The sequence below is a fragment of the Cladophialophora psammophila genome, assembly GCF_000585535.1.
Source record: "Cladophialophora psammophila CBS 110553 chromosome Unknown aczJe-supercont1.10, whole genome shotgun sequence".
Taxonomy (NCBI): domain Eukaryota; kingdom Fungi; phylum Ascomycota; class Eurotiomycetes; order Chaetothyriales; family Herpotrichiellaceae; genus Cladophialophora; species Cladophialophora psammophila.
In genome coordinates, this window is record NW_006912931.1 from 1,005,488 (window position 1) to 1,026,991 (window position 21,504).

Here is a 21,504-nt window from a genome sequence, read left to right on the forward strand (position 1 = left end):
TTTGAACGTGGAAAAAGATCCCCGAGTTACACATACACAAAGTCCGACACCGTCTTGTACCTTTCCACCAGGCAGTATTAAAACGTTTCTCCGGTCTCTTTCATCAATTGGGATCTCTGTTTCCACCAACTCGCCTATTGCAACATATCAACAAGACCTTCCATCTCTCCTCAGCAGCAATCAGCCGGTCCGTAAACCCCGTCGGGATACCGGATCGAGAAATCAACTGCAGCATACGTTAGAGGGCAGCACATCTAAGGTGGCACAATATCTGCATCAGCAGCCATCCTCTGCTGGTTTCGGTCCTTCAACTATTGTGTGACTCTTGGGGACCGTCCAGGCGGTCTTCTTGCCATGAGGCACGTCCTGGGAATTTACTGGTGCCTGGCTCTGAAGGACAACAGTACGTCTCGTGGGAACCCAGCTTGCTAAGGTTACTTGTGGGCAGCATTCTGGGAGAAATCGGGGGCAATCAACGTTGCCGACATCACCGCTTATCCCTTTTTTCTCGTCCTCACTCCAGCCGTACTTGGAAACTTTCACTGCTCGACGGACCGCGCTCGTCCGAGTCAGCGAGACAGCGTGCCCGAGAGTAGTGGGCATTCTTTTGTCAACGAGACTGCTCACAGCAGCCAGCAGCAAAGTGGGCCAATGGCAACGGGCGCTGTGCTACCTCTGAAATCCCGAGTGCAAGAGTGGCACGATCCTGAACCAAACCTACCACCGCTCTGTCAAACCCCAGCAGACTCGTCACGCCTGCTGCCGAGCCCAATGGCTCAGCCGCCGGCGGGAGATCCTTATTCTCGACGACAGAGTTTACCACCCTTTAGTTCCCTCCTGGTCGGTGCCAGCAATCCAAATGTGTTTGGCCAGCCCCGCCGGGAAGAGGTGACGAGGGAGCAAGCATTGCTTAGCGGTGACTCCATGGCTAAACATGCCGCTCAATCAAATACCTTTGCAAGCTCCGATGTACATGCGTCCATACTTGCTCAGTCTCACACCATGAATCATCCGGTCTGGTCCTACCCGAATACGAGTCGTTCAGAACTTCAACCCACCACGTCTGGCCCTTCAGCAACAAACGCATCTATCGATCCTGGGCCTGGTCGTGCCACTGTGGAAGAAGATGTCATTGACGGGTCAGGTAGCTGCCACACCAACGAGGGCGGTATGATTTGTTCAAGGGATGTCGATGGTGACGGCCTCAACTCCACGTGGAGCACCACCAGAGCAAACAAACTAAGAAAGCGTACGGGGCAGGCTTGCGATGGTTGCCGGGAGAAAATGATGAAATGTGACTTCAAGTTGCCTAAATGCACGGTGTGCAAGAACAATTTCCGTGAATGCACGCTTGGCTCAGCGTAAGCCATCCGCCTACTCCCTACTTTTCAGTGTGCTGACTTCTTCCGCGTAGGCCACGTGCTACAGTGCGACAATCCGGCTATCCGATGTCGATACCTCCAACCTCGCCGTTCACAAGCATCAACCGGATCCGTGACGGCTACACCCCTCTTGAGTATACGTACCCTCAGTCCTCGTCGAGGGCGTCAATGCCGCGAAAGGACAACATGCTTTCTCCCGTCTCCGATAAACAGAATAACCACCACGAGGACGGATCAGATAACCCACCACCAGCAAAGAGGCCTCGTATTTCCCCATCTCCTCGCCCTCGATCACAAGGCCAGGTGTCCGCTAGTTCGGGTACAGAATCTCTTGGAGGTTCCGTTTCCTCGCCATCAGCCACGTCCAACTTCTCTTGGGACGTGGACCCGTATCAATTAAGCCGCAGCTTGACGATGCACTACACCGATAAATATTTCGAGTACGTGGACAGCGTCACGTGTTCCATTCTACCCAAAGAACTGTTCCAGCAGTGGATCCGGACTTGCCGCGCCAAGTCACCGGCTGACCAGATGTTGCTGTATGCAATTCTGGCAATGGGAACCGTCTTTGCGTCGTCGAAACCAGAATCGAAGCACCATCAAGATGTGTTTCTCGAAATCGTGAACAAAGCTGTCATCAAGAATGGGGACATGTTCAGCTTGCAACTGATCCAGACCAAACTCATCTTGGCTCTTTTCGCGTTTTCCCAAGGCCAGTACAACCAGGCAGGCGACCATTGTGGTTCTGCTGTGCGAATCGCTGTTGGTCTGAGATACCACATGGAGGAGGGAGTCTCAACGATCGAAGGTCAGGAAGCATGTGATTTTGGCTTATGCCATGAAATGTTGGTCGAATGCAGGCGCCGAACGTTCTGGTCGGCATACCTGATGGACAGCTTTAGTCGTTGCTGGTCTACATCCGTGGCTACCGTCAGCCGTTCTGATTGTGACCTCCGCCTACCATGTCCCGAGGCCGCCTACGAGATGGGGCACGTCCCCCTGACACCGCTCACTCTTCACCTGCCCAAGAACTCCACAGAAAGTCAACCTAGTTCCCCTCGTTCCCTTCCAGAATCCTCAGAAATCGGTGCTTTTGGTTATCTGGTGGAGATAGCCGCCATCTTCAATGAGGTCATGAGCACCATTTCCAGGGGTAGAGCTCAGTCTCCAGCGAAAGATCGGGTGGTGATGGATGCCTTCCGCCAGGACATCATGGGTCGGCTCAAGACGTGGGATCAACACATCAAGAAACACGTCCGCCACGGTCGAGATGGACGAGAAAAACCCAGTGGTTTCCACATTCTCTATCATTATTCCATCATGATACTGAACCGCTACGTTCACCATGCGGAGATGGACCAGTTGCGGATTAGCGTCTGTGCAAGGCAAGTATATGACCATGCTCGTCAGCTGTTGCAATTGATACAACAACTGGCTGAGCGCGGGGACGGCAAACACAACTCGTCCTTTCAATTTGTCACATTGAGTCCCTTTAGTGGATTCGCCATCACAGCGGCGCTGGACGTCATTACCGCGGCAGGACCAGTGTCAAGTCTGATGGGCCACGAGAGCCAAATCATGGCTTTAATTGCGAGTGCCATCCCGGTGTTGGAAGGCTTGAAGGAATTTTGGCATAGTGGTCGCCGGCAGCATGAGATGGCCGACAAGAGGTTGAGAGCTCTTCTGAGGGTATCGAGCAAGGCCTCAGAGTTCAACGGCGCCTACTTCTTTGCGCACCCAATCCAAAGTCCCCTTGACTTGGATCATGACATTGTCTACGGGCTTCCGCGGCGCACCTACTTTGCAGCGATGGGGTGGGAGGAGTCACTCCATCCTGATGGGGAATTTCAACGACTGGACTAGGCAAGGGCCAACAATGCAGAATAAACGAGATTTGAGACGGCCGCTGATAATATGATGAAAAGTATGAGATTATGAAGCATGGGAATGTGGCAAGGCTGGGTAATATGTACAGAGGTATCAGCTTCACTCATTGGCGATGATGTATTCGGCGCGTTGAGATACCCATTGAGCTTGACGGTACACAGGACAAAGCATGTTGGATTTCAAAGGCAAGAGCAAAACGGTCCAGGCGGATTTTCTCGTCAATGCTATTATTTCGTTCAGTTAGGGGGTCAGCGAACTGTCTCTATACGGGGTGAGGAACCATATCTAGTTAATAGTTGTATCCCTTGGCTCTGTTCTGGGAGATGGAATAATAGGAACCATTTCAGCCGGCCCTCTGGACTGCAAGATGGTGCAGTCCTGTAAGGATGGCCAGGATGGCCAGAATGGACGGTCCGGACTACTCACAGGCAGCGAGTACCCTCGGTACTGGGTACTTGTATATTTGCAGCCTCGACCCATCATCGAGTGGTGTGATGACGCGCAGGTGGCGCAGGAGGAGACAACGAACGGCCCGGAACCCGGTTCCGGCGCCTTTTGTCGCACGTGGTTTGCTAGGTTTGTGCTCCGGGAGCATTCAGTACTGGTGAGCTGGGTAGGTACAGGACCCAGTACTGCCAAGCACTGCGCCCCACCGCGCAATGAAGGCACGTGTCCATCTCTCGGCGGACTTGCCCCTTCGAGATCTTTCCGTAAATGGAATTTTGCACCCTGCAGCCTCACTCCCCGTTTGCAGCTCTGGCTACACCAACTGCCCCGTTTCCGCACCTCTTTGCCCTTTCTACTGCGCTCTTCACATCGCAGCTCTCAGATCTTGAAGCAGCCTTGTCGCACAGAATGCCCCTTTCCTTCGGCGAAATCTCGTGTATGCCTTAATGAAGGAAAACGCCCAATACTTTAGTCGCAATGAATGTCTGACCGGTGAAGGGAGCGAGTTCCTGCAGCAATGGGACATCCCTCCATCCCGCGCTTCCACGCGCGTTCTGTGGATCATGCGGCTCATCGGCTCAGACGAACAGGCAAATTCTGTCGCGTCCCGCTTCCTTCTGCATTGTTACCCAGACAGGTAGGTTTCTGCAGGCTCCCACCCAGGCGTGCCCCGGATGACTGTGAGGGGACCGAACGACTCCACTTGAAAATGATTCTATGAAAGGGTAAAAAGGTGAGAGTGGCTGTCAGCCCGCAGTCCAAACATACGAGTTCCCGAGCCTCATAAAACCCACAGCGTGTGCCTAGAATGGGCCAAGCTATCATTATTTAAACGCCGGTTACACGTTCCTTTTGTCTCTTATTCTATCCAGAATGGCTTCTTTGCACGACTTCGCTCAACTCCACATGGCGTTTTCTAATCAGTCTCATGCCAATGTCTCTTCTGGCTCTATCCGCCTTCCCCTCACTGTGCTCGATACATTAGTGCCAGGTTCTTCTCACCTCGCAACCTTCCTGCTCGGATTCGGCCTCGACGTCTCTCTGTTTGTCCCGTGGAGTGCCATCCTTGCTACAGTATGGGCTGCGCTCCGATTCGGCCTGATACCCGCCTACCAATTCGTGGTGAGAGCGCTCAGCTCGTCAGTGATTGTGGAAGAATACGACCCCATCTACAATCATGTCCTCAATTGGGCCAGTGCCCAAAAGTATTTACAAGATATCCGCTCCCTCCGCGCCCACACTGCAGGACAATACTACGACGACTTGGAAGATTACGGGGAAGATGACAGCCACCAGATGCGGATCCGGGAAGGCATGTCTGAAGATACCATCTTTAACTTCAACAACTGGTCTGCCCGGGCCCCGCCGACGTTTCGGCCGCATTCTTCATCAGGTTGGTTCTTCCATGATTGCCGCCTGTTCCGGTTGTACCGAAGTCGCGATCGTGTCGCCAGCGACTTTACCGGCGCCGTGTACGAAAGAGAGCGGCTGGAAATATCAGTTCTCTGGTTGTCTCCCAAGCCAATCAAGAGCATGATCCAAGAAGCCCGGGAATTCCACCTTATTCGTCGGACGTCCACGACCACGATTAAACGCCCCACCCCAAAGTCTCAGCGATCTGGACGCGGACAAGCTTGGACAACCATCGCAAACAGACCCAGCAGGTCCATGGCCACGGTTGTGCTGGACAACGATCAAAAGGCGGCCATTTTGAAAGATTTCAATGACTTTTTGCACCCGCGGACGGCGCGATGGTACAGCAATCGAGGGATTCCATATCGTCGAGGCTACCTCTTTCATGGTCCGCCAGGGACTGGCAAGACCTCGTTGTCGTTTGCTCTTGCCGGAGTTTTTGGGCTTGACATTTATTGCCTCGCGCTGTCTGAAGCTACGCTGACCGAAGAAGATTTGATCTTGCTCTTCAACAGCTTGCCAAAGCGATGCATCCTACTCCTTGAGGACATTGATAGTGCTGGCCTAGGCAGGGCGCCGGGAGCGAAGGATGGAGAAAAGCGAGAAACGGCAAATCAGTCGCCGTCCAGCAAAGGTACACAGAGAAAGAAGAAGTCCATTGGGGATGAAGATGACAAAGACAAATCGGCCGGTGTCGCGCCGCCCAAGGTAGTAGTAGATCGGCCCAATGCATTTGGGAAAGAACCAACATTCAAAAACACACTGACGTTCTCGGGCCTTCTCAACGCCATAGACGGTGTCGCAAGTCAGGAGGGCAGAGTCCTCATCATGACGACCAATCACCTAGAAAGATTGGATGAAGCCCTCACCCGGCCTGGTCGGATTGATTTGACCATCAAGTTTGACCTGGCAACTAAGCAGCAGATCAAAGACCTCTTTCTTCGTATGTATTGCGTTGACTCAATCGAGATGACGCGGCAGCCGACGAGGATCAGTCAGATATTGCCGAGCAGGGCAGAGGCCGAAGTGCCAGGTGCAACTACATTCAAGAGTGGCGATGTCGAGAGCTGTCACGTCGACTCCCTTGGTAATGACAATGATCCAAAGCCACGGCTATCACTAGGGGAATCTTTCGACAGCAGCTCCGTGGTGGACCTTGCGGAGCGATTCGCCGACTCTCTTCCTGAACGGGCCTTGTCGCCCGCAGAAATCCAAGGCTTCCTCTTGGTCAGGAAGAAGTGTCCTGGGCAGGCAGTTGCGGACGTGGTCAAATGGAGGGATGAGAAGACGCAAAAAAATTGTGAGACAACAAAAGCAAAGAAGAATGTAGGGCAGGCTAGAGAATATGCTGATGGGAGTATCACGCTGAGCGAAGGAGAGAACATGGAGGCCCCGTCCTCATTCAACGACAGCGCGGTTTCCAACGAGCAACAGAAACTAGAGGGGATGGCGAATGGTCGGTGCGGGGTGCTTGCGAGTGGTGAGGACGCGATACGCCACGCGGAACCAACTTGGTCAGCCACAGTCGAACCAGACGCGGCCGTCGTAGGAGCAGGAATAGGAGACCAAGCGGAGGGTGAGGGTGAGGGTGAGGGTGAGGGCGCCCAAGCCCACCACGCTGCAGCGGCGAGTGCAAGAAAGCAAGTCAAACCCGTCGAACATGGCACAAGTGATGCCGGATCCCTGAAGAGCTCGGGACCAAGTGAGAATCACAATGACAGCGACAGTGACAGTGGCGACGACAGTGCTAACGAGCTCGGCCACGGCGCGACCGCGGAAGACGGAGATGTCGACGGTGCAGAATACGACCACGACAACCACGACGGCGACAGCACCAGTACCTCCGACAGTGGCGGGCTCTCCGAGCGCCATCACCATCACCATCACCGCCAACGCTGGGCTTTTTCGCGCACAAGCACCGGAAGCGGAAGAGGAAGCGGAGCAGGCAGATTTGGCGGCTTAAACGAGTATGCGGACGGCGACGACGACGATCCCTGTGAATGCGGCTGTGACTCCGAGTGCGGTCAATTATGAGGCCTCGAGATCTGGGATGAACATACTATAACGGACATGGGAGATGGTCGATGGGAGATGGCCCCTTTCTTTCCTCACGAGCGTGCTGATCTGGGCCAATGACGCCGTTGGTGTCGAGGTTAGTGTTGACGTCTATGTTAGTATCAATACATTCTGTATATATACATAATACATATATATGCGCATGTTATCACTTATCACCGAGCATACGAGGGAGCAAGCAAGACAACTGTGCGGGAGGGGCGTATATATATATATATACCGAGGAGATATACGACGAATCTCCGAAAAGATGTACATACATATATATACGTACGCACAGAGGAGGATACGTAAAGATGGGGAAAGGGTAATGCAGGCCTGCGCCGGCGAGGCATGGAGCTTTCTTTTCACGGCTGGAGAGGACATACATACAGTTCGGTGTGCAGCACTGCGGTAACACTGCAATTAAATCAAAATCAGATCAACGGAACACTGTTGCCTGAATTCCACAAGTGCAAGTGCCAGTGCAAGTCCGACATTATGTCGAGCGGTAACGAATCATGCATAGTTGGTAAGGATATGCTTGGGCATTCATTGCGTTGGCTCCGTCTATCTAGACGCATCCCTCCCAATCTACCTTAGGTACATACCTCAGGACTAAGGGTAAGGACGCCAGCAACAAATCTCGCCTGGTCTGGGATATGAATGGGACATCAGTACCGATGATAGCTCCTCCTGAACGCCCTGGCTAGATCGGTACACCACACAACTCGGCAGCCGTCATACAATCTGTATCCCACGCGTCTTGGAGCGCGAACAGAACAGAACAGAACAGAACAAAATCGACATAACCACACATGAACAACATGCCAAAAGACAATCTTCGATCGGCACAACGAAAGTTGAAACTGACGCCGGGACCTGGACTGTCATCCACAAACAGGATCTTTTGAGGACCCTGAGATCAGCTCTATTGAGCGCCATGTATGCGAACCCGAGCCAGGGAGAGCCAAGAGCTACTGATCACGTCGACAAGACATCAGGGCAGCCACGGGAGAGGCGGCGTTGTGATCCTTGTCGTCTTCTGATCTGAAGCTGCCAGTGACAATACAAGAGGATGTGATCAAGCTCGATGTGGCTTGGACTGGCAGCATTATTCACCTCATAGCAAAGTTGAGACCTAGTCGATATTGTGTCAAACACAGAGCTAGTACGACACTTAGGTCGACATGTTTGCAAGAGATGGCAGAAAAAGGAATGTGGCGTTGTTCACAGCTCCTGCAGCGCAAACACATTTTGGTCGCCAACCGACGAGCACGGACTTCCCACGTCGACAGCATTCTCGAGCTGAAGATCAGCCTTCTCGTCCTCGTCTTTGGCACTCTCGCTTTCCCAGATTTCAATTTCAACGTCACCATCAGCATCGGCACGTGCAGAGGAGTAGGCGTCAGTAAAAGGATGGCCAGGGGTTCCAGTCTTGTCAACTAGTGCATCGTCAAGTAAGCTGGGCGTGGCAGAGCTCAATATCTCAGCGAGGCTCGGCGTGTGTAGGTCTTCAATGACCTTCGCGGTTGACGACAGTGAACCGCTGGTGGTAGAAGGTTGGAAGGTAAAGTCATGACGCTGCTTAATCTCTTCGCCTTCCACGTCAGTTTCTGCCTCCTCGTCCTCGTCTTGCACGAGAACCACACTGGTGGCATCGAGACCGTCGGCATAGAATTCCGCGGGGTTGAGATCCGCCAGCGGGCTTCTTATTTGACCGTTGTCGTCCATCCTGACTTCTTTCCCTTTGGCCTTTTCGGCGGTCGCTGTGGCGTTGGCAGCAGCAGTCATGGACCTAGTTACGGGCGCCGTTACTTCGTTGGGATCAATGTTCTCCTTGCCTCTATCGGCAGACGACGACTTCTGGTGTAGACTCTTGCTTTCGTCATCACTAAGATCCAGTCCCGTTGTGCTTTGTGTCATGGTCCATTCGTTCATGCGGTAGTCTTGGATTTCCTCAGTCTCTTCATATATGTCGAAGAACCATGATTTTGGCTGGCTAGTTTCGATTGTAGCATGTTTGAGCTTGCGAGATTGTTGACGCGATTTCTTCGTGCCATTCAGTGCGGCGGACAGGGACAGAGATGGAGATTGGGTGGAACTGGAGAAGGGAGGTGGATTGAAACGTTTCCGTGACCGAAGAAGACCAGAGCGTTCACGTGTTGGCGAACGGCCTGCCGGAGGTGCTGAGGCGGGTGTAGTAGAGGGCTTGACAAATGTATGAAGTCGTGGGGTCGAGGCAACAGTGGCACTGGAACGAGACTTGGAGGACGGGAGGGCAGTCACGTTCAAGGAGTACCGGTGTGTCTTTGCAAGTGATACGTCCTCGTCGAAAGTCGATCTTTTACGTTTGTGCAAGGAGTCTAGGATGTTTGGATCAACGTTCTCGCCGTCTGAACCTCCTTCGACCTCGGGAGAGACGGCTCGTCGTTTCAATGACATCGGGGCAGAATTTGGTGTGATGGCTGATGGTGAACATTAGTTTGTTGTATCTCCATCGAATGGAACGGATCGAAAGCCAAGATTGGATGCGAGAAAGGAAATAGGCTTACCATTCTGTCGATTTTTCAAGCTCTGCAAGCTTCGCAGCTTTGATTCATTCAAGATCCCAAATGGCTGACGAGCAGGAGTGGTAATTGGAGCCAAAGCAGCCATCTTGACGGAGTTGATGTAAGATGAATGGTGGGGAGGAAAGGAGGCAAGGTGTAAACGGCGGGCTTTGGTGATTGTCCCCTCAGCCTTGTTCAGGTGTTGTTTGTTAATCGAGTGAATTCGAGGAGGACGCGAGCTACTGCAAGTGTACTTGGAGTGAATTCACAAGGCCAATGCTTGTTGACGACTCCAGGATGGTCAGTTGTGTTGGTCTTGGTGGAGATGTATCATGCATAAGATATTCATTCAGAGAGCAGTGAGAAGAAGGAATGTTGGCAGCAGGAGAGCGGACGAAGAGGGTATATGGCATTTGTGGGAGCTTACCAGGGGCTATGACCAAGCTGGCGCAGTCCAGAGAGCCGTTCTGGACGCGGGGTCTATGTTCGAACGCGAGATCCTGGATGAGGAGGGAGGAGATGGTCAGGTTGACGAGGGCAGCAGGGTTAGTGTGGTGAGCTACTGCAGGCTGGTGAGCGGATGAAGGCGATCACGACGCGTCCTGAGGCAGCGATTGGGTTGCTGGGGCGTGACCGGCAACGGCAAGTGAAGTGCAGATTGTGAAGCGACAGGGAAGAGGGATGAGGATAAGAGGATGGGCAAGATGGTGTTGATGGGGGACGCGTCAAGTGGAGCTGTGAGAGCAGAGACGCGACCGACGGGAAGGTGAATGACCAGGACGAGCAATTTCCGTTTCCCGTTCATTGAATTACCACATATCTCGAGACCTCCTTACTGTCCAGAGCAGATGTAGAGCCAGGACGAGTGCGGTGCTGTAGCTACTGTAGATGTCCCCTGTACTCACAGTCAATCGACTACGATAATGATAGTTGATCAACTCTCACTTCCACCTCACTTCGGCCTGACTTCGAGTCGGAACCACTCAGCGCGCCTCACACCGGCCTGGACCATTGACTGGCTTGGCGGGCCAAGGTGGTTTCAGTTTCCTCTCGCTGTGCCGACAAACCGCAAACCACCTCCAATCGACGCCAGAAAGGAGTCGCCTAATGATGACAATGATAATCTTTGGCGCAGCAGTCGTCGTGATGCACGCTGCCGGCCACTGCCACGGCCAGCTTCACCACGCCGGCGACGAGGACGTGGTTGACACCTGACTGTCGCAGCGCACTTGTCTCACCTCATCGGGAGCGCGACATGACATGACATTACCGCCGTGTCCTCTCTGGCTCTCTGGTTCAATTGAAGCAGCTTCAAACAATTTCTGCGACGAAGACTGCTGCTACAAGACTCCTTCCCCATCAACGCGGCTGAAAAGGACATGGACAAAAAGGTCCGTGAAATTCAGTTGCTGGGATCCAAGCACGTCACCGCTGGGCATGGCCGCCTGTGGTCGCCATGGTCTCGAGATGCAGCCTATACGACCGAGACAAAACTTCACCGCTGAAAAATAGCCATCTTGTGGCAAGCACGAACTTGTTCCTGCAGCTGCCGAGTTGCTGTGCTCGAGCATTGCCCAGTCTACATCTATTGGTTCTACTTTCTCTACCCCATCCTGGTTTGAGCCTCCATTGCAACCGCACTACAGTTTTGCCTTTGGCTCGGTCAGATCAACCAGGTTCTCGTCTTTTGCAAACTGATAGTAATAGTTCAGGCTCTCTGGGTTCAATAGCGTGCCAGAAGGCCTGATGACTTTGCCCGACACGATCTGTTTCACAGGTAATTCGACCTTCTTCAAGTTGACCGTCGTCTGGAGAGCCCATCATGTCAGCCAATCGTCGCTAATATGCCAGATGCAGGTAACTCACCGGAATTTCTTTTGTCTCAAAGACAAATTTGGGTACATGCCTGGGGCTGGTGGCTTTTCGGATGGCCTCCTTGACTTCGCTGACGAGCTGTGGCGTGAATTGGTGACCAGGTTTCATCAACAAGAACAGAACTACCCTCTCATCTTGGTCCTTTGGTCTCCTTTGCCCGACGCAGATGCTGTCACTAATTTTGTCCGCAAATTTGGCTTCGATGATGCTGTATATTTCGGCAGAACCGAACCGCACGCCGCTGGGGTTCAACACACCATCAGCCCGACCCAAGAACATGACTTGCTTCGTGACTGGATGGATCATGATAAAATCGCCATGGGTCCAGACATTGTCAAAGCGCGCAAAATAACTGTCGAAGTACCGCTGTGGACCATTGTCTCCCAAAAACGTGACTGGCATGGTTGGAAACGCGTTATACGCGACCAATTCGCCTGGCACACCATCTTCAACTTCGACTCCCTGACCCCCCTCGATGGTTTGATCAAACACTTTGACGGGGACACCCAGAGAAAGAGATTGACAGCCACCGACGTACAGCGGGAGGATTGGATTGCCGGTCCCAAAACATGCTGCGAGGTCAGTTCCACCAGAGATGTTGTCCAACTGCACTGAAGGCGGGAACCCTTCGTCATAGACCCATTCGAATAGCTGATCCGACAATACCATACCCGTGCTGGTGATGACCTTGAGATTGCTCAAATCCGCCACTTTCTTAGGGATGATACCGTTGGTCTGCAGAGTCTGTAAGTATCTTGGACTGATGCCCAAATGCGTCACTTTCTCCTGCCCGACCAACTTCAGCAGATTCGTCAAGTTGGGCACAAAAGGACTTCCGTCATATATCACCATTCGACATCCCGTGATCAAAGCCTGCACGCTAGCCAAATACATGATCCATCCCGTTGTCGTGTATTGCAGTTGGCTCGAGTTCGCGTTGATACACCGGTGCAACCTGTACTCTTTGTGGCCCGAGATGATGACTCCTCCAATCGCATGGACAATGCATTTCGGCTGCCCCGTCGTCCCTGAGGAATATACGACCAGAAACGGATCTGCGAAATCGGTATTTTCAAACTCCAACTTATCAGACTTTGCGGCAGCGATGAAGTTCGCCCACGTCGTGGCTCTCGGCACACTCGAAATATTGGCCGGTGAGTGCTGGAAGCGAGCTTGCGAAACGATTCCTTGGAACTCATCCACGGCTTGCATCCCGGTCATGATGTCCTTCATCTTGGGCCGCAGATCGATCTTCTTGCCGTTGTACACGGCCCAGTCGTCCATGAACAGATATCGCGGCTTGATCTGGGTGAGTCGATCCAGGATACCCTTGACGCCCATATCTGTCGAACTACTGCTGAAAAGTGCCCCCAGCGTAGTAGTCGCGAGAAACACTGTCAGTGTGTCAAGACACGTACTCGCCACGAGCGCGATCCTATCTCCCTTCTTCACCCCGTGCGCCCTCATTGCCTGGCTCAACCTCCCAACTCTCTGCCTCAGTTCCTTCCAGGTGACATGTCTGATAGGCTCTAGGAAGGCGCCCTCGCGGACCTCGGTGCAGGCAATCTTATCATCCGCCTTTGCCGCGTCGATGACCGCACGCCCGTTCTCATCGCCAGAGAACAGGATGTTCTGGGCAAAGTTCATGCGCACACCGGTGAACCAGCGCGGGATCGAGTCCATTCGGGCGGATTCGTCGACGACGGGATCTGGAACGGTGCCTGAGTAGACGATGGGGAAGTAGTCGAAGACGTGGCGCCAGAAGGCAGATCGATAAGTGGCCGAGTAATTGTACAAGGCGTCGAAGTTCTATGAGAATGTAGACAATCTGAGTCAGTAGGGGGTCATGAATGTGAAATCAGATATTGCCGCCGATAGAGAGCTTCTTCCTCCTCCTCCTCTTCTTCTTCTTCTTCTTCTTCTTCTTCTTCTTCTTCTTCTTCCCTCCTCAGAGGCAAGGAGGGCCAATGTTCCCACGTTGGCCTACATCTCCTGGCCCATGCCCAGAGACCACGTTCCCCGTTCCGTCCATAATCCGCTCGAAATGATAAAGAGAACGACAAACCACCACAAGAGGACTGGAAAGTGTAAACGTACCTCGAATTTGCGCCCGCTGGCCCTCTCCAAGCTCAGCTTGAACTTCCACATATCGGTGCTCTCGGGATCCGGATGCTCCCACAGTTTCCGCGGGATGGGATGCTGCAGATATTGTGCCATATTGCCAGGTTTCTACGATGTCCTTCCTCGGGTGTTTTTGCTTGCTCTTCTTCTCCTTCTTCGCTTCGGTCGAGGAACTCGCTGCTCGCTCCTCTTTCGTCTCCAGACCACAGAGTGCTGCTCCGTAGTAGACAGCGACGGCTAGTCAGCGAAAACCAACGGGCGCCCACGGTATTGTCTTATCTTTTTTTGTCTTGTATTTTTTTTTTGTCTTGCAAGGGGAGAACGATGTCGAGCTGCCTTTCAGTCTCGTGTATACGTATAAACACCCCCAAAAGATATCCAAGGACGTATGGCCGAGCACCGGCAATGTGAAAAATCAAAGGTCAAAATCGACGATGGGGACGGGAAGAAAAGCAACAAAATTGCCTCCCGGAGAGAATTCTGTGCTCTGTGTCTGTGTAATAGGCTACAGTACCTGGCCGGATCGTCGGGGGCAGTAATGATGTGCAATTGATTGCCCTTCAGACACTAGTATAAATGTATGCGTGTATGTAGCACGTTCAGCAGGTGTCGCGGGATACACTGTGCGGCGTGAAGACCTATGATATATATATTTATACGGAATATTATGGGACAGGAAAAGGCCATTGAGGCGTAGCGTGGGCGCTACGGCAGAGGCAAGGGGGCATTACATATTGTGCTTCGTAGTTCTTCGTTCTACCTCTGTCCCTCCTCCGCATGTCGGTAACTAGCTAACTCACTAGCGAACTAGCTAACTAATGCCTAGTTCTGAATGGATGGCAAGATGGGATGCGTGGATGCTGCTGGGCTCCGCGGCACCCCAAAAACTCGGGCCCAGCGACCCAGAAACACCAGACCACATCCCACACATCCCAAATGCCCGCCGCATCCCACCTCCGAGCCCGAACCCGAAAGCTCGCTGTTCGGGAAGGGGAGGCCGGAGCCCATCTATTTGCCATCCACGGAGTAACGAGGTATATATGTACTTTAACTCCTAGGAGCACTGCATATCTACCTCCTATGTCACCACAAATCCAGTTGGCGCCTCGAACGCTTAGCTAGCTAGCTGGCCAGAGCTCCGTCCAAGTAAGCCAGTGTGCGCAATGCCTCGGTACAGTCCAGGGACAATACCTACCAAGAACAGACGGCGAGACGGGGCAATGTCAGAATGGTGGCGGGGGTAGGTGGACGACAATGTCCCGCATACCTTACGAGGTACCTACCCAGGTATGGAGCAAGTATTACTTGTACCCGAGTATTATGAAACTAGTACCGATGGGCCCAGACGTTGAAGATCAAAATCTATCTTCTCCCTATCTTCGGACAAATGCTAGGGCTTCCCTACCTATCTTGCCATTCCGCCATGCACTGTATCAATGCCGAGGCTCAACTATGCAGCAGAAAGCATATCCGGGTGGGACAGGAAGGCAGGACGTTTCATCGAATCGGGAAAGCTCTTCTCTGCAAAGCTCTCAGGAGCAGAGCATTCGCTTCCGAAATCTCTACCAACCCATCGGGTCCCATATCCTTCGGATCCGGCGAGTCGGTTCACGGAAGTTGACGAAGGTCGACCATCTAACAAGTACTCCTCGCACATCCAAAAGAAGCTATCTCCGTGCTTAACATACGGGTAACGCAAGAACTTGGATTGCTTTTGCATAAAGATGGAACTTGGTTGGTCACTGTCCTATCCACATATCAGCATGCCTGCTGCCTCGCTCCAAGGCTTTCGCCTGTTCAATTCCAGAGTAAGAATATCTCCGACGCCCTGATATCCGAATCAGACCTGCCATAGCATACTTAATGCAATTCTCCACCGATGTCCTTTTGCCACTGCCTTAGGAGCTATTTGAGCATCTTCTTCTTTTTGCATCCAACTCTTATGGTCTCCACTCACGCCGTCAAAGTCTGTTTGGCGCAGGGTCGAATATCTTCTAACAACCGGGAAGGTTCATCGTAGTCGGTGCTGGTATTGAATGTGCACTTGGATTTGCAGTGCAGAGGAGACGGATGTGTTGGGATTGAAGTAGGGATTGGCCAGAGCTCTGAGTTGGAGCTCAAGGTCGGGCTCGCATGGTTTGATGGCTGTCGCAGCTCATCCTGATCGCCGCTAAGGGTAGACCGTTTGGCCCATTTTCGCAGGGAAGCCAATGTTACTGGAAGCATGATGGACGAGCTCTTCCGGCCTCTGCTTCTTCTGGACCGTTTCTTGTCTGCGTAAATTCTTTCCTCCCACCCCACGAAAGCATTGAGAGCCAGCATGTTTGCTCTTCTCCTCTCGACAACAGGGTTCGCGATGAATGTGCGACTGGATCGGGCCGATGCAGAGGCAGAAACAACTTGGATCCGTTGTGTGCCTGCAACTTCAGCTGCAATCTTCTCGACGAGCTTTTGGTCGCCTCGCTTGCTGCAACACTTGGCCCAGATCAATCCCACCAAAGCCGAGAGCATGGCGAACCCGACAATGCCAATGAGGACAATGAGGAAAATCCAGGAGTCAGACTCTTCATCCTCCCTGGGTGCAAGGGGAATGCTCTTTCCTCGAAGAACCCTTTGTCCCCGATAGAGAGGTATGACTGGCATGGCAACGGAGAGCTGTCGGCCGTGCCGATGTGTGAAAAGGCTGTGGTGAGGTGTCGAGAGGGTGGATGTAAGAGGCCGGGCAAGAGACGCAAAGCGAGTGCAAATGATGTTCGTGCTCTAAGCCGGAGAGCAATGCGTAAATGGGCTCCCCAGATCTAGCAACAAATCAAACGAAAGGAGACATGACAAGCGACGCTATGCAGCACGAACGGTACAAAGCGATGAAACAATAGCCCGATGACAAGGGAGAAAGAAGAGAGTATTCAGATGACCCGAAAATCGAATACCAGGCACAAAAGTCGAGTGGTCTTGCCCGAATTGTACGAGTCCATGGCTCTTGACCTTGTTGATATGTTTTTGGGCTTCTCTTGTCCAATTTTATGCTGCATCTGGAAGCTGGGCGTTTTCTTGGATATGTACACTGCGGCTCAACTCATCGATAGCCACTTTCCGAAATGCTTTGCTCGGAAAATTTTCCATGTCTTTCAATATGTAGTCTTGATAGAAGCGAAGACGGAGATAAGGTTTCTTTTTATTCCAACGAAGCAGCGTCCCTCACGCCTGGATCCAGGGAACTGTTTCTTCTTCTCCTCTGAGTCGGGTCGTCTCTCATTTCGACGCCGGGACCGACAGGATGAGATGATCGATGGCGCGGCCATACCTGCGAGGAACAAAGTTAGGCTCTGGTCAATATGTCCAAATTCACACGCTGTCACCAAGTGAAACTCACATTTGTAGAACTCCAACCTAACCGAAAAGCAAACTCGTGTGCCAGAAGTTCACCGAATCCCAGCATCATGCCGGTGACGAAGGGTAGAATGAGATTTATGGCGGCTCCTCTCAGTATCGACCATATCGTCGGGGGATGATATATTACAACTGGCTGGATGCCATTGTTATCCGACGACTGGGGCGGTGAAGAAGACGGTGGTGACAGCGATGAATATGGCTCGGAGTCAGAGGGAATGGTCAGTTGCGATCCCGACAAATCTTGAGGAGGTGAAGGCGACTGATCGTGGCGAGAAGCCATGACAGAAGATGTGATGATTCGTTGCCCAGGGGAATGGATGGTGGAAGAGTCGTAGAAGAGCAGTCAAGAATCCTGCAGTCGGGTATTCATTCTTCCTCAAAGGAGCGACGTGAATTGAAAAGAGTCGAGATACATGTGGATTGCCCCTCTCCGGAGCTCGACAAAAGAGCTGAAGGCTGATATACAGATCTGTACCAGGTTCAAAGTCAATGAGTGGAAGCTGTCGGTAGAATTGCTGTCGCCTCCAAAAGATGTTCCTGGCACGAGATTCACGACCCAACAAATCAAGACCTGGCAAGCCCGCTTAAGTAATAATGAGCTTGCGCCCGGAGTGTCCCAATTGGGGACCCAGCTGGCCAGGTCTCGGCGAAGACTGGTCTAGTGAGAGTGAGGGCTTGGGGGCGAGGGGGGCAGCCACCAGGCTAAGTAGGCGACCTCTGTCCGCGCTTGTGACGTACCTTTCCAGCTGCCTCGCAAGGTCCATTTCACCTGTTCTATTACCAGTGATTCTCTTGGGCTGTCACTTTTTCGACTGTCTCGCTTGAGACAACACGGTGTACCTAAGTTTCAAATAAAATCCCGCCACCGCTGCCTTCTGTCTACCTTGACGTCTGCCTCTCCTTCCATACCGAACCTGTCCTTACAACCGCCTTATCAAGTCCTCTTCATCATGGCGAATCCGGATCCCGCAGAACAAAACGCCTTGATTGCACAGTTCACTGCGATCGTGGGAACATCTTCGCGACAGGTGAGACACCGGGCTAATACCGCCTATGGGCTCAACTGCTAACCACTTAGTCAGGCTCACCAATTCCTCGCCGCAAACGATTGGGAACTTGAGGCCGCCGTGTCAAATTACTACGCCGCCCAAGAAGATCACACCGAGGACAACCCCGATGATTCAGACTACGTCGATGAGGAGGATCCCGAATCCTCGCATCAACCCCAACATCAAGCTGCCTCTCCTACCTATGGCGCTGGTCGAAGGCTCGGAGAGGGCCCTTCAGATTCTCAACCCGTTCCTGCGGCCCCTACCTCCGCTTCGAGCTCTTCTCAGCCTAAAAACAACCCATCTGCACAAAAGAAATTTGCTACTCTAGGTGATTTCGCTTCAGGCGGCGCGAACGGCGACGACTCGGATGATGACGATAAACAAGATCTCTTTGCTGGAGGCGAAAAGTCAGGTTTGGCAGTACAGAATCCGGACGACCTGAGGAAGAGGATTTTGGAAAAGGCTCAGAAGCGTGGTCCACCGCCCAAGGAGGCTGCTCCAAAGAAATCATTCTTTACTGGTTCAGCACGCACGCTGGGAGGCGACGATACACCATCGCGAGAGATCCCCGCTGCGTACCAACCTCGAGGAAGAGCCGAGAGAGTGGAACGAGTGCTGCATTTCTGGCAGGATGGCTTCAGTATAGACGACGGTGACTTGTACAGATTCGACGATCCCAGGAATGCTGAAATTCTGAACTCGATCCGACAAGGACGCGCCCCGCTGAACATCATGAACGTCCAGCCAGGCCAGGAAGTGGATGTGGAGATCAAACAACATGAAGAGAAATACGTCAAACCTAAGAAGAAGTACAGGCCCTTCGAAGGTTCCGGTCAGCGTCTGGGAAGCCCCACGCCTGGAGTCCCATCGATCCCCGGAGGTTTCGCTTCAGAGATTACGGCGCCAGCACCCGCGCCAGCCTCTGGAGCTCCTCCTCCGGCCGAAGTAGACGAGTCGAAACCAACCGTTACATTGAGGATCAGCCTAGGCTCGGGCACGAGGCTGACCTCGCGCTTCAACACAACCCAGACTATTGGAGACATCTATGACTTCGTTCGGCGAGCCGAGCCGAGCGGGAGGGACTTTGTTTTGCAAACCACCTTCCCAACAACGGAGCTCAACGACAAGACCAAAGTGCTCGGGGATATGGCAGAGTTCAAGCGAGGAGGTGCTGTTGTTCAGCGATACATCTGAATCAACGCGAGCTTTGCATCACCGTGGCGTTGCGACACAGGACAAGCTTTAGGGACGGACTGAGCACGAATGGGGTTTTTTTTCCCTTTTTTTTTTTTGAGAGCAATCGGCGGTCTGCTCCGGTACGAGAGGATGAACATGATTATGGCAACATCCATGACACAAAAAAAGCTCTCTGCTGGAGAGATTAGAGATAGAAACTCCTATTTCAAAGCGATCTCTCCTTAACAAATCCAAGTTCGATCTCCTGTGCGTGTTGACCCCCCCCCCCCCCCCTGCGCGGTGTTCCGGTGCGGAGTTCAGAAAAACTCGGCGCACCTTCCCTAACACACTCGACTGGAACTTTTCATGCTCCGTTTCCTTTCCGTCTGGAAGCTGTGACATGACATTCCCACGCGCGACACTTCCTGCAGCGCACCGTGTTCAGCATGTCAATATCCATGGGGTTGAGGTGGTCGGGTCGGGGCACTCGCGGTGTTCAAAGAAAAGTCATTGTCGGGGCTGGAAATGGACGATATGTATGCTCCTGCGGCGTGTTGTCAACGGACGAAGAGTACTGATTTGAATAGTTCTCCCACTACACCTTGATTTCTAGGTCCACACGAAGACCAGAGCCCTACCCTAGTCGACTTAACTCGGCGCAGCAGATTCGCTCACTCTCCCTCTTTGGCTGGGGCTCTAGCAAGCCATCCGGCGAAGCTGCACAGTCGACTCCTCCCGCGCCAACACTGGACACCACTACGCAAGCATCGGTCGCCCCCTCGCAACCGACAATTGAATCGATACGAACGGTCAAGGCCTCGCATTCCACGTCAGACGCTGTTGACCCAGCAATTACCACTGGCGCCGAATCAGACGCTCTACAAAGCATTGAAAACTCGGTTCTGCAATCGCAAGGAAGTACGTCCGGAGCATCCGCAGCAGTCAGTGACACAACGGACCTAGCCAGTGTCCCAGAAGGCATTGGATACCTGAAAGATGTGTGTGGCCTTGATTTTGGCATGGGTCCGACTGCTCTCATGCAATTCTGTCTGGAACATATCCATGTCACTGGTGGACTGTCCTGGACGGCCTCGATAGTAGTCCTTGTGCTGCTAATCCGAGGATCGATTCTCCCGCTTGCAATCTCGGCGTCAGATATGACTGCGAAATTCCAAGAAATAAGTCCTGTCATTAGAGAAATACAGGCAAGGAGTTCAGAGGCCCTGGCGAACCATGATCGCACAGCCGTGTTGGAGGCACAGATGCAAATGAGAGAGATCAGAAAAGACGCCAAGCTCTCTTTCACAAAGATGTTCAGGCCTCTCTTGCTGCAAATTCCTCTTGGTTACGGAGCATGGAATCTTCTAAGAAACTGCTCGCACTTACCGGTGCCCGCCTTCGAAGCCGAACAATGGCTGTGGTTGAACAACATCGCCGTTACTGATCCAACGTATATCTTGCCTATAGCCACTGCAGCACTTACATGGCTCAATCTAGCTACCACTCAAAGAGCGCAGACGGGACAGTCTCAGCTCCCCGGTATGGGCATTGTCCGAAACATTATTCCTCTCATTACAGGTGCCTTCCTTGCGTTTCAACCAGCGTCCGTTCAGATCTACTTCTTGGTCAATGGCTTTTTCACTCAGCTACAAGTTACCGCCCTGCAGAGCGCTTCTTTCAGACACTTACTGAAGTTGACCCCGTTACCGCACCACAGAGCCACGTCAGGGAACACCACTCCATATTCTCGGATGAACGTCCAACCGACTGTCATCGCCACCACTGCCCGGACCACACCTGATGCTTCAGAGTCACCTCCAGCAGCAGATCGCAGCCTTGTCGACAAAGGCGTCGATTCAGTGAAATCCATGGGGAAGAAAGCCTGGCAGAATGTGACCGGTTCCTCCAAAGAGCAGATGGAAAAGAAACTCAGAGAAAAAAAGCTTGAAAAACAAAAGGATGCCGCAGCAAGGTACGAGGCCCAGCGAAAGCAGGACCTAGAGATTCAGCGATCGTATCGGAACGCCGTCGCAAGTAGTCAAGTGCCCCATCCAGGTGCGCCATCGACTTCGAAGGAAAAGGGTGGGAAATGACAACTGAGATGACGTTGATTGATAAGCCACTGGGAAATGACGCAAAATCAACCATACT

General features: G+C 52.6%; 8 protein-coding genes across 8 annotated transcripts; 4 read left to right on the forward strand and 4 right to left on the reverse strand.

Annotated features, from left to right (window-relative positions):
* Window positions 1-771: 771 nt before the first annotated feature.
* A1O5_07086 (uncharacterized protein) lies at window positions 772-3,245 on the forward strand (the record flags this gene model as incomplete). The annotated part of the gene is made up of 2 exons (XM_007747675.1): window positions 772-1,361; window positions 1,415-3,245. The coding sequence occupies 2 exons, from the start codon at window positions 772-774 to the stop codon at window positions 3,243-3,245; spliced, it is 2,421 nt and encodes an 806-aa protein (XP_007745865.1).
* Window positions 3,246-4,589: 1,344 nt separating this feature from the next.
* Window positions 4,590-7,163, forward strand: A1O5_07087 (uncharacterized protein; the record flags this gene model as incomplete). The annotated part of the gene is made up of 1 exon (XM_007747676.1): window positions 4,590-7,163. The coding sequence occupies one exon, from the start codon at window positions 4,590-4,592 to the stop codon at window positions 7,161-7,163; it is 2,574 nt and encodes an 857-aa protein (XP_007745866.1).
* Window positions 7,164-8,414: 1,251 nt separating this feature from the next.
* On the reverse strand, window positions 8,415-9,842 carry A1O5_07088 (uncharacterized protein; the record flags this gene model as incomplete). The annotated part of the gene is made up of 2 exons (XM_007747677.1): window positions 8,415-9,652; window positions 9,740-9,842. 2 exons carry the CDS (start codon window positions 9,840-9,842, stop codon window positions 8,415-8,417), a joined length of 1,341 nt encoding a protein of 446 aa, XP_007745867.1.
* A 1,534-nt stretch (window positions 9,843-11,376) lies between these two features.
* Window positions 11,377-13,828, reverse strand: A1O5_07089 (acetoacetate-CoA ligase; the record flags this gene model as incomplete). The annotated part of the gene is made up of 3 exons (XM_007747678.1): window positions 11,377-11,544; window positions 11,603-13,420; window positions 13,709-13,828. The coding sequence occupies 3 exons, from the start codon at window positions 13,826-13,828 to the stop codon at window positions 11,377-11,379; spliced, it is 2,106 nt and encodes a 701-aa protein (XP_007745868.1).
* A 1,857-nt stretch (window positions 13,829-15,685) lies between these two features.
* Window positions 15,686-16,375, reverse strand: A1O5_07090 (uncharacterized protein; the record flags this gene model as incomplete). The annotated part of the gene is made up of 1 exon (XM_007747679.1): window positions 15,686-16,375. The coding sequence occupies one exon, from the start codon at window positions 16,373-16,375 to the stop codon at window positions 15,686-15,688; it is 690 nt and encodes a 229-aa protein (XP_007745869.1).
* Window positions 16,376-16,907: 532 nt separating this feature from the next.
* Window positions 16,908-17,405, reverse strand: A1O5_07091 (uncharacterized protein; the record flags this gene model as incomplete). Its single annotated transcript, XM_007747680.1, has 2 exons — window positions 16,908-17,036; window positions 17,106-17,405. 2 exons carry the CDS (start codon window positions 17,403-17,405, stop codon window positions 16,908-16,910), a joined length of 429 nt encoding a protein of 142 aa, XP_007745870.1.
* A 670-nt stretch (window positions 17,406-18,075) lies between these two features.
* Window positions 18,076-19,371, forward strand: A1O5_07092 (uncharacterized protein; the record flags this gene model as incomplete). The annotated part of the gene is made up of 2 exons (XM_007747681.1): window positions 18,076-18,153; window positions 18,208-19,371. 2 exons carry the CDS (start codon window positions 18,076-18,078, stop codon window positions 19,369-19,371), a joined length of 1,242 nt encoding a protein of 413 aa, XP_007745871.1.
* Window positions 19,372-19,799: 428 nt separating this feature from the next.
* On the forward strand, window positions 19,800-21,446 carry A1O5_07093 (uncharacterized protein; the record flags this gene model as incomplete). The annotated part of the gene is made up of 2 exons (XM_007747682.1): window positions 19,800-19,889; window positions 19,941-21,446. The coding sequence occupies 2 exons, from the start codon at window positions 19,800-19,802 to the stop codon at window positions 21,444-21,446; spliced, it is 1,596 nt and encodes a 531-aa protein (XP_007745872.1).
* Window positions 21,447-21,504: the final 58 nt, after the last annotated feature.